This window comes from Tursiops truncatus, chromosome 1, assembly GCF_011762595.2.
Source record: "Tursiops truncatus isolate mTurTru1 chromosome 1, mTurTru1.mat.Y, whole genome shotgun sequence".
NCBI classification, from domain to species: domain Eukaryota; kingdom Metazoa; phylum Chordata; class Mammalia; order Artiodactyla; family Delphinidae; genus Tursiops; species Tursiops truncatus.
The window spans coordinates 39505720-39517956 of record NC_047034.1 but is presented as its reverse complement, the minus strand read 5'-3'; the positions used below and the strand labels follow the sequence as shown (position 1 = coordinate 39517956).

At 36.4% G+C, this 12237-nt stretch overlaps 1 protein-coding gene across 5 annotated transcripts in view; it reads right to left on the bottom strand.

The window, feature by feature from the left end:
- Positions 1–12237, bottom strand: part of RCOR3 (REST corepressor 3) — a 50289-nt gene that overhangs the window by 15668 nt on the left and 22384 nt on the right. For all 5 annotated transcript variants that reach the window (XM_033852999.2, XM_033853007.2, XM_033853008.2 and 2 more), the window contains exons 8-9: positions 9400–9618; positions 4371–4448 (exon numbers count right to left, since the gene is read on the bottom strand). In XM_033852999.2, coding sequence (XP_033708890.1) covers positions 4371–4448; positions 9400–9618 — 297 coding nt within the window. The remainder of the gene's footprint in view (positions 1–4370; positions 4449–9399; positions 9619–12237) is intronic.

Genomic DNA, 12237 nt, shown 5'->3' with positions numbered 1-12237 from the left:
AGGAAGAAGGAGGTCATCACTATGTGAAGGGCTCAGAAAAAGGCAAGGGAAATGAGTTAGAGCTGTGGAATTTGGTCATTAGCACCAATATGAATCTTTAAGACGATGCTTCAGTGGAAAAATGCAGAGGGGGAGTTGAAACTGTATGGAATTTAGAAGTCTATGTGTTACAAAATGGAAACAGTGGAAGAAAGGGAACATTATAGGAGAAAGAGAATCAACATTTAAAAAATACAAAGGATTCCTTTACGTTACTGATTTTTATATTTTAGACCCAAGAAACTTTGGTAGAGATTTGTTTAACTTAAGGAAAGGACAACTAGACTATATCTAGGAATCTAAAACTGTGTGGTAGTAATGGTGAGCTATGAGGTACCACTGAGAATATTCTTTTGCAGCAAACCCCAGTCTGAAATACTGTTGTTTTAAAAATAATAAAATATTAATATAAAACAATCCAGTATATAACAGTAACGATGATAATGTAGAAGGCCCCAAAGAGCCATCTAGAACAATCTATGACATCCTTAGTGAATTCAGCATCTTTACTACATCCTTCCCCTGCTAAACTGTCTTCACATCTTTCCCATTTTTGTCAGTAGTGGATTCATACTACCTCTGACTTGGAAGAGTTAGAAAAGGTCACCGCTACTCAGTGTTGAAAATTCCATCCAACATCCATAATGAAAGGATGTCACACACCTATGCATGAAAATACCCAGACTGGGAAATTTTTAGCTTCAAAAAGCACTCCTTTTTCAGTTTCTTCCTTCCTAGATTCATTAATCTCCTTGCCCCCCACTTACCTCCTCCCACAACAAATCAAAGCATAACCAAACATACCACTGCTCCCCACAACACTCTCACATACTTTCCAGGAGATACAGTAACCTCTACTTTGCAATGTTCTCTAGATTTATCACTTGCTGTCCATTCCTACAACTAATACCTGACACTACCCAGTACCCGTTTACCATTTACTTTATCACTTACATGCTTGGTATTTTAGCAGCTCTAAAGTTTCTAATGTATCTTGTAAAACACTGCCAGGATACCTTTTCCAAAATAAAAATTTTGCATTACATCCTTCCTAAATTGAAGAAGCTATAGGGCCTTTCCATTTGACTTAATTTAAAAGGCAAACTTCTCTTCCTAGCTTTCACAAAGACTTTGTTTTCACAGTGTTCTTGCCCACTGACCTCTATCACAAAGAAGTCCCTGTTAAACTCAACCTCATTAACATCTCTCATACACCCTGTGCATTCATCCTCTGCAACCAAGTTTGCCTTCCCAAGTAGACAATATGCTTCTTGAGAAAACATTGTTTTATACTTCCACTGAATTCTCAATAGTAATTAGCACAATAATGAGCACATAAGAAGTGCTCAGGGAATATCCAGTGCTTTTATTTTTCCCCACTGTATTTATATTTTGAATGTACTGCTCAACACCAAACCATTGTTCACGTTATTCCCTTCACCTGCCCTTTTTGTATGTGCAAAACTCCTACTCATCCTTCAAACTTCAGCTGAAACTTCCCCCTCTAGGAAGTCCTCCCTGATTACCCTAGCTGGAATGAATAATAGCCACTTGTTTTCCTAAGATCTTTACTTATAAATCTATAACTTTAATCAGTTTGTCTTATAATATCTAGACTATAAATTCTTCTTTTAAGAAGTAGATGGAAAAAATCTATCCTTCCTCCTTTTTAGGTGTCGCCTCTTCCCCCCACACACACTGCTTAATGCAGTGCCTTACATGAAACAGGTGATCATAAATACTTAGGGAAGTGAATGGACTTTCTTCACCAATATTTTCCCTAAATCAGTGAAAATAACAAATACAACCAAATGAATAAGTAAGCATCTTAGTAACTGTTTACTTCCAGTTGAGTTACATAATTTAGTAGCCTATTGTTTAAAAGGTTAATAAAATCCTTTTATTAGGTATTAGGGAGAAATTTTTTAGGTTAGGTACCAGCTAACCTAAAGGTAAGGGGATAGATTACATGATTTTTCAAGGTCTTTAATATGACTGTTAATCTAGTGTTTTGAAATATATCTATTCAGGTTGCTCTCCCCTGTAAAGGAATAGGAACAATATGATAAATATAAATATATCCTGGGCATTTTCTAGATGATAAAACATATATACATTTTTCAAGTCATGTGAGCTCAAAATCAACCTCAAAGTAATATATAAACTTCAGTGTATGGATTGTAGTGTGTTAAGATTTTGATTGTTTCATTTTGATCATTATTTTTACAATAAACCAAGAGATATAATAAATGATAACTTCTAAACCAGTAACTGCATTTATTTTTTTTAATTTTTTTTAATATATTTTTTTATGTGGACCATTTTTAAACTCTTTATTGAATTTGTTACAATATTGCTTCTCTTTTACGTTTTTTGGCCACGAGGCATGTGGGATTTTAGCGCCCCGACCGGGGATCGAACCTGCACCCCTGCATTGGAAGGTGAAGTCTTAACCACTGGACTGCCAGGGAAGTCCCCCAATAACTGCATTTAAATGTGAGAATCTAATATACACTTTTACTATTATATGAAAACTTCCAAAAGTAAGAGGCAGCATGGCATTAATCTAGGACAGCATGGCATTAAACTGGACTCTAGGCATCTGAAATACAGTCAGAGTTTCACTATTTACTAGATGTGTGATCTTGATCAAGTCAGTTAATCTCTCTGAGGCCCAACTTCCTCATGTAAAATAACAGCATTTACTTCATCTACTTCTTTGGACTTATGCGATTATCAAAAGAAGCAGCATACAGGAAAGTTATAAATGCTATTGTACTTTCACATCTTACTTTATATAATGTTAGTGAATGAGACTATTCTGCAATTTTCTGGAAAATTTGAGATTAGAATTTTATTTCCTTGAAAATTTGGTAGACTTTTTCTGTAAAGTTCTCTTGGCCTGCTGTTTTCTTATGAGAAAAAATGTTAATTGTTCCTTCAATTATTTAATGGTTATAAATTATTCAGTTTTCTTTCTTTTTAAGACACTTTTGGTAAGCCATATTTTCCTAGGAATTTCTAAGTTTTGTTTAAATTTTCAAACTTATTGGCATAAAGTTCTTCAAGATATTCCCATAATGTTTTCAACATTTCAACATCTGCTATATTTTTTTATTTAATTTTAAATTATAAACTCATAGGCATTTAAAGTTTTTTGCTTTTATGCATTTTATAATGCATAATTAAATATTAAATTAATTCCAATACAAAATTTAATTTTTGTTGCAATAATATAACATAAAATAAAGCAGTATTCTTTGTATTACACTATCTTTATTTAAATATCACTAGAATATTTGTCAGTTTACCTGGGGGTTTGGAATGAGATATTAGTCTACATATATTTCATTCTTTTCCATTGCCTGACCTTCTTGAAAGAGACTATTCAAAACAAACAAAAACAACTTCCTTCATAATGATTCTTCCTTTCTGAAAGATTCTAATGAGTAAGATGGCATAGGAAGTACTACTCTTCTGCCTCCCCCCATCCCCTCATACATATTTCCTTTGTAGATATTTCAGTCAACCTGTGATTTGGGGGAAAAAACATCCCATTAAGACCAAGTAGGATTATCTGATTATTACATACATAGAAAAGCAAGTCCAGGATATGAAGCATAACACAGGAGTCTTAAAAAAGAGAGAGAAAAGAGAAAAGACTTTATAATAGAAGCTTCTGTAAAAATATTTGATTGGATTTTATGAGCATTTAAGTACATCCTTAGTCATCACAAATATAAAAAACATATTAAATTTTAGCTGAAGTACAAGTAAGACTTGAGAAAATGGCCAATCTATATCTTGTTTTTGGATTTTATATTTTCCAGGATATGAGTACAAGAATGTAAGTCCACCTACTAAAATCCTAATTGGAAACCTGAGCCAAAATCCAAATACACAAAATTAAAGTAAAATTTTGTTAAAACTGTTAAAATGAGCTCCTTTTCTTGTGATCTTTTCTTCCTGTTACCAATTTACACAGGTAGGAAAGGGCTTTGAACAAACACTGCTCTAGACCTAAAAATGCCCTGGCTTGTTCATTAATGACCTTCTAGTTTCACATGCACTGGGCCTACTAGTATCGCTATTTTCCCTAATTACTTTGCTTGATAAGAAGTGCTAAGGACAGGGACGAAATGATTTAATGTAAATCATTAGCCAAGTCTCAAGAGAGTAACTATCTAAATGACAAAATAGAGACATAATAAATTATCCATATTATAAAACCTTCAAAGTATTAACATGTAACCAAAATAGTAGTTGAACACTGGATAACTCAAAGAACAAGGTTTCACTGTACTTAGCACATGTACTCCTCAATAACATACCTCAGGAGGTTTGAATTCTTCAATTCCACCTTCCATTTTCTGTTTAAGTGCACTGTTTACTTGCTTAGCATTCTGAACCTTCAACAAAATAACCCAAAATATGAATCAGATCATCTACTTAGGTGAATTTTTGAGTATTCAATAAGTGAAAAGGATATATATCAACACCCTGTTAAACTGAAGTTCGTGAGGATAGGACACTTATCACACTTAGTGTGTGATACAACATTCATTCAAGTAATATACACATCAACTATATACATATCTAACAGACTCATAAATGATAGTGTTTGAATATCTGAAACAATGTCTCTTATAATCCAAGACAACTGGTATATATAGGGATTAAATTCCACCAATATTTCTCATTACCATAATGCTTTGGTCAAATAACAATTATTCTAATAAGAATAGTAATGATGACAGTGGATAATATTTATTAGGTGTTTATTATGTGAAGCATCATTGCCAGTGCATCATATGTAATAAATCACTTAATTCTCATAACTACTCTGTGAAGTAAGTACAATCAGTTCTGTTATAACCTGACATATGCATTCTCAAAAGCCACTGTACTAGGCAAAACTGCACAATAAAAACCACAGGGCTTATGGGGAAAAGGAGCTTGGGACACAACACTCAAAAACTTCATCAGTGACACGTAAGACAGACACCTAATAAAAATGATAGCACAGTTTTTATACATTCAAATAATAAAGAAATTCACAAGCGTTACAATAAAGATGATACTTTACCTTAAAAGGTTGCTTACGTAAGTAGGTGTCAAAATAACTGCAATTTGTGAGTCATTGGGAAGTGGTTGAAGAAGGGTTATTTGAAAACAGATTAAAAGTTTTAACAGCAGATGTGGATGTGGATGGCACGTAACACACAGTGAATTGAGGTAGCTGGTATACATCTGAAGTGTGTGGGCATGTACTCAGCAAGATGTAGTTTTTCCCTAACAAAAATCACATGTAAGCAAATGCAAAAGTCACATTATGTTCAAACTGTTCCCTAGTATATCAACTGTGTTGGAAAAAATTCATGTTTTCAAAACAAGCATTATAGCAGAACTGACTATTTCTATTGTAACAATTTAATGATGAGGAAGGTAAGGTACAGAGAAATTAAGAAACTCCCAAGGCTATAGAAATAGGAGGTAGAACCTGATTTTGAACCATGCCAAGTTTGAAACTACTATTCCACTAGCAATTTAGTTAATCTCTACCTAGAATATTAAGGGTTAGGATTTTTTGTTTGTTCATTTGTTTATTTTTTTTCTATTTTTGTTTTTCCGGTACGGACAATCTGATATTTATAAAGTGATGTGCAAAATTTTTTTTCACCTGAGATCTTAAAAACAAAGCTAAAATGTATAAATCTAGGTTGGTTCAAATGAAGTTAATTGATCAGCCATGTTAGATAGATATAAAGAGATAAAATGTGAAGTCTCAGTTTTTAGGGATTTCATAGATTAGTGGGGAGATAAATAAATATAAAAGTATGATAAGTGCTAAAACACCGTAGTCTTGGAGAGAGAAAGAAGAGAGTAAGTGTGTTTGCATGTGTTAGCAGGTGTGGATCATGGGGAAGATTAGGGAAAGTTTTCCAGAGGAGATGACACCTAAATTGAGTTTTAATGGATTAATAACAATGAAGCAGGTAGACAAGATTGTGGGGAAGGAATGTCTTCCAGGCAGAATAGCATTAGAAAGACATGACAGCCCTAAAGCAGCAGCAAGCAGTTAGGCTGGGGCCAGACCAAAGAATTTGAATCTTGCCGAGATTGAAGGAAACCTTAAGCAAGGGAGCGACACAACCATATTTCACTTTTATAACGATAATTCCAGTAGTAATCTGCAGAACAGAATGGGGTGAAGAAGATAGAAGTTAATGTAACAATCCGAATGAGAAACGTTGAGGACTTCGATTTAAACAGTAGAAATGAAGGGGTGGCGGTGGCTGTGGTGCACAGAGATGGGTTAAGGAATAACCTGGAAACAAAATTAAGACGTCTTTGTAAACAACTGATTGTGGAGAATTAGGGAGGGGGAGTAATCAAGGATAACTCTTTGGTCACTGGTTTGAGTAACTGAGTGTACGTGGTGCTATTCACCCAGACAGGGAATGCAAAAAGAGGAACAGATACCTTGTGGGCACGGAAGAATTCAGTCTGGACACTGCTTATGAGATGCGTCTGGGATATAAAAGTGGTAGAATTTGCAAATCCAAGAGTGCAAATCTTTACTATGTTACACATCAAACGAATATCCAAGAAAGGAACTTAAAGCTTTAAAAAAGTTCCTTTGTAAAAATCAATAGGACTTCCCTGGTGGTGCAGTGGTTGAGAATCCGCCTGCCAATGCAGGGGACATGGGTTTGAGCCCTGGTCCGGGAAGATTCCACATGCTGCGGTGCAACTAAGCCTGTGTGCCACAACTACTGAGCCTGTGCTCTAGAGCCCATGAACCACAACTACTGAGCCCACACACCGCATTTACTGGAGCCTGCGCGCTCTAGGGCCCGTGCTCTGCAACAAGAGAAGCCACCGCAGTGAGAAGCCCACACACCGCAATGAAGAGTAGTCCCCGCTCGCTGAAACTACAGAAAGTCTGTGTGCAGCAACGAAGACCCAACACAGCCAAAAATAATAAATTAAAAAAATAAATTAATTTAAAAAATCAATAAAAATAGTCTTAAGTGAGGTAGTAGTGAAGTAGTAGTGTTGAGGATTAAGTATGATTACAGGTGACTGAGTACATTTTATTCCTTCATTACTTAAAAAAATTCTGCGAGGGCTTCCCTGGTGGCGCAGTGGTTGAGAGTCCGCCTGCTGTTGCAGGGGATGCGGGTTCGTGCCCCGGTCCGGGAAGATCCCACATGCTGCGGAGCGGCTGGGCCCGTGAGCCATGGCCGCTGGGCCTGCGCATCCGGAGCCTGTGCTCCACAACGGGAGAGGCCACAACAGTGAGAGGCCCGTGTACTGCCAAAAAAAAAATTCTGCGCACTTTAAAAATATCACAGGCAAAGTGTTTCAGAAGTTCTCTAAAGAGAAGGAGTGCTGTGGGTTGGAAGATGGGAGTCTTGCACACAAGTATGGTTTGACTAAAGGCAAAGCATTCAATCAAATATATACTATATACATACTTGAGAGTCCAGGGTCATATAAGTCAAAACAAAGGAATTCTAAGAAGGAAGAAGTGATTGTCAAAAGAGATAAGAACGAAGAAGAGGGCATTAGACCTGGCAACTTGTTCATAAACAATCTTAAGATAGCTTTTTCAGTGGCAGAATTGCGATGGGATGTAGGGCAGAAATTAGATTGGGAAGCCTCTGAGAATAAGTGGTAAGAAAGCAGGGTAAGCTAATGTGATAGATATTTATTCAGGAAGTTTGCTGGAGAAGAAAAGAGAAATATAAAAGCAGTTTGGGTGAGTAACCAGGGTCAAGGGATAGAGAAATTTGAATGTTTGGTATAGAGAAAAACTATCTTGGTCCATACTACCCTGTTGCAAGGTTCTTACATTATATGTGAAGTGGTATAATAGTAACTCTAAGGATGCACATTGTAATATCTAAGCGAGGATGACACTGTAAGCTAAGCATGCATATTATCATCCCTAGAGCAACTACTGGAAAAAAAATACGAAGAGATAAAGCTGAAAAACGTAAATATGACCACGTTATACCTCTTTTAAATCCTTCAGTGGTTCTCTAACTCATGATGAATTTTAAATTTCTTAACATGACCTTCCTATAAATTCCTGCCTAGCTCTGCTGTAACCTGCTAAAGGCAAGTGGAAATTAATGAAGAGTTTTAAGATGAGTCATCTGGATTATACCAGAATTTTAAAAGGATAACACTGATAACAATGTGTAACATAGAGCTGAAGAGAGATGGACAGCAAGGAGAATCAACAAGACAGGGATTGTCAGATAAGAGGTGATGAGGGCCTGAACAAGGGTAGTAGGGATGAGATTAAAAATAAGGGGATTGATTTAAAGGAAATTTCAGAGATGAAACTCACATAACTTACCACTTATGTTTGTGTGTGTTGGGGGAGTGATAAAGGCAAGGGATGAGTCAAGGATGATTCAGATGTTTCAATAGACAAGGAACACAGAAAGAAATCTTTTGGGGGTTAGATGAGATGTCTAGCTCGTAGCTGGAAATGTAGCTACAGAGCTTGGGAGAAAAGCCACAGCTTGAGAAGTAGACTCAGAAGTCTCTGGCAAATAGTGTAAGGCTGGTTAATTTAGAGCAAGAAAGTACAGACTTAGAAGAGTACCTAAAACAAGAGAAACAAACAAATAAATAAAGGAAAACATGACTGAGAAAGACCGGAGTCCTAATAACAACCATTAATTGAGTACATATTATGTGCAAGGCAGTAATGTTGTAAGCACTTACCATATACTATCTTGTTTAATTCCCCCCAAGCAAAAATATTACTATCCTCATTTTGAGATGGGAAAACTGAAGTTGAGAGAAGTTAAACAAGCTCCTCTATGGTTGCGCAGGAAGTAGACAGTGTAGCTAGGGTTAGAACATAGGATCACTGACTCTAAAACCTAACTTAACCACTACCTGATTATGATAATGATACTTTTAAATAATATTGCTGCTACTACTACTGGTGATAATGATAATAATGAAGAGGGCAGCCATTATTCACTGAGCATTCAAAATGTGCCAAACACTGCTGAACAATCTACACGTGTTATCTCAAATGATTCCCAACAACCTGTGAGAGAAGTAGGATCATTGCGCCCAATTTTATAAATAAAAAATTGAAGCTTATAGAGACTAGTATTTCCCAACATCACAAAGCTAACAGGCAGCAATGCTGGGATTCAAATCTAGAAAGACAGAGGCATCTTATAACTTGGAAACAAGGTAAATAAAAAAACAAAACTTATGTAAACGGGTGGCTGAGAAAATCTGCAAAAAAACTTGAGTTTACGGAGATAAAAGTATATAAGCAAAATAGATAGAATCATCGAAAATATGATTTTTATAAAATACCTGACGTTTTAAAGAGATCAACTCCATGTCCAGTTGCCTCAGGATGGTGTTGGCTGCATTGGGGCTACAGGAAACAGCTACCACATCTTCCTGGGTTAAATACATGCCCTTAGGTGGACGGCACTTAGAACGCTGAGAATGATGGCGGTGTTGTAAACTCTGATATTCTCTCCTCCCAAGTCCAATCTTGCTAGTTTGGACAGGTTGGTCAGTATTACCCTGGAAGAATAAAGACAGAAAAATAGGTCATTTGGTTTTTACAAATGTATAAACTGAAAACAGTCTATTACTAGTAGAAGCATCTGTTACACTAAGTACACCTACAAAATACTTCTAACCAATTATATTACATACGAGTCCAAATTCACACACACACAACAACTCATCAATTAGGAGGAAATGAGCATATACCATAACGTATCTTTGATTAATCCACTCAATAAAATGTTTGGTTTCTATGCCTAGAGGACTATGAACAAATGAAAAAATAAGGTGGACTCTAAACTATTTCTGTTTGCTTCAAGATTTCAAGATGGGATATATTTTCCCTCAGCAATAAAGGGGAGGGGGAAGCTATAACTTATTAAGTGCAAAGTTTTAAAGAAAGTAAAAAAAAGGGGCAAATTAGGAATCATGACAAGTGGCAAATTAGACAACTGGTAAAAAAGAGATAACATCTCATTCTCACTTTAGTGTTGGTGAAAGAGAACTATGCCTTCTAAAAATTAAAAAGGGCACAGGATTATTTTAATCCTAACAACATTTCTAAACTCCAAGTCTATTTATCTGTGAATAAAATAAAGTTCAAATTTGCATTTTGGAAGAGGATAGAAAAGTTCTAACAATGATCACCATGAACTCTTAAGGAGGATTTCATTATTACTTACAATATTCTTAAAGTGTGATGTAAAAATACAATGTTATTCTGTGCTTCTGAGACAGGAATCCATTAGAAACTTGTGTCCATTAGGCTGAAGGTTATTTCACTGAATAGACTTAATAATCCAATTCTTTAGAAAAGAAACTCCAAGAAAAGTCACAAAATAATTGTATAGTGAAGTATAATCCACCTTGTTGCTTAAAATGCAACTCAAAGCAACACATGGCAGATTTGATGTTCAGGGAAACTCCTCCCAGTATAGCACTTCTACAATTGCTAGATCAAGTATTTTTTTAAAAAATAAATTTATTTATTTTTGGCTGCATTGGGTTTTTGTTGCGTGCGGGCTTTCTCTAGTTGCGGTGAATGGGGGCTACTCTTTGTTGTGGTGCATGGGCTTCTCATTGTGGTGGCTTCTCTTGTTACGGAGCACGGGCTCTAGGCACGAGGGCTTCAGTAGTTGTGGTGCACAAGCTCAGTACTTATGGCTCATGGGCTCTAGAGCGCAGGCGCAGCAGTTGTGGCGCATGGGCTTGGTTGCTCCGTGGCATGTGGGATCTTCCTGGACCAGGGCTCGAACCCGTGTCCCCTGCATTGGCAGGTGGATATTTAACCACCGTGCCACTAGGGAAGTCCCTAGATCAAACATATTTTTTAAATCTTTTAAATTAATTTCTGAGCTGGCAGAGAGGTGAGGAAATCCCTCAGAGACCAGAAATGATGAGAAAGCAGGAAACCAGAGGGATAAGCAAGGATGCAGGAGCTGACATTTGCCTAGGCTTCAATGGACAACAGGTGCAGGGCACAGGAGATAAAGCCAGAACTCTGGAAGGGGACTCCATCATTGTGCAAAGTAGGAAAAGTGCCCCTGCCCTGCAGAGGGAGAAGATGATTAAAGAAAGTCATGCCTAATTCATCTTTGGCCGAAAGGAAAGGAAAGAAACCAAAAAGTCTTCCCTAAGAATCCCTAACCACAGGCCTATATTCAGGCAGGTTTGGGGACTAAATTTACAGGAATGTCTGGCCTGAAAAACTCCAAGTCGAAAATGTACTCTGAAGTGTCTCAGGTTGGTAGGGCCTTCAGACAGTTAGCAGGAGTAAAGGGAAACTATCCTCAGAAGAATGCACTGTAAAACCAGGTCTCAAAAATTTTCAACAAATATGTTCCAAGGAAAATGAGCTCACAACCACAGAGTGCCAAACAAGCCTCATGAGTGAAACACAGCAGAGAGCAAACAATAGAATTATATCTGCAAAGATGACAAATATTACAATTACTAGGTAAAGAGAATACAATACATGTGTTATATGTGTACAAAGAAATAAAAGAACTGAAAATATGGAATATTCTTACAAGAAGTGAGTGTATCAAAACTGACCAAGCAGATATGCAAAAGAACCAAATAGAACACCTAGAAATAAAAAATATTATAAATAAGATTAGAAACTCAATGGATGGGTTACTTAGCCGATCAGACAGAGCTCAAAAGAAAATTAGTGACTTCAAATGCACATATGAGAAAAATGCCCAAAACATAGTACAGAAGTATGGAAAGACAAAAGGATGGAAAATATGAGTGGTTAAGAGACATGTGAAAAGTCCATTACATTTCTAAAAGAATTCCCAAAAGAAAGAATAGAGAGAATGAGGGAGAATCTATATTCAAAGAGACAACAAATGAGAATTTTACAGAACTTAAGACAGGATTCAGAAAGTACAAATGAATCCGAAGCAAGTTTAAAAAAAGAAATCCATACCCAGATACATTAAAATGAAACTACAGAACACTAAAGACAAAGAAGAGATCATAAAAGCAGACAAAGAGAAAAGCTAAATTACCTCCAAAGGAATGGTAACTAGCCTGACAGCAGACTTCTCTAAAGCAATGACAGAAATCAGAAAGCAGTAGAATAATATCTTCAAATAATATCCGTCAACCTAGGAGTCTAACCCCAGC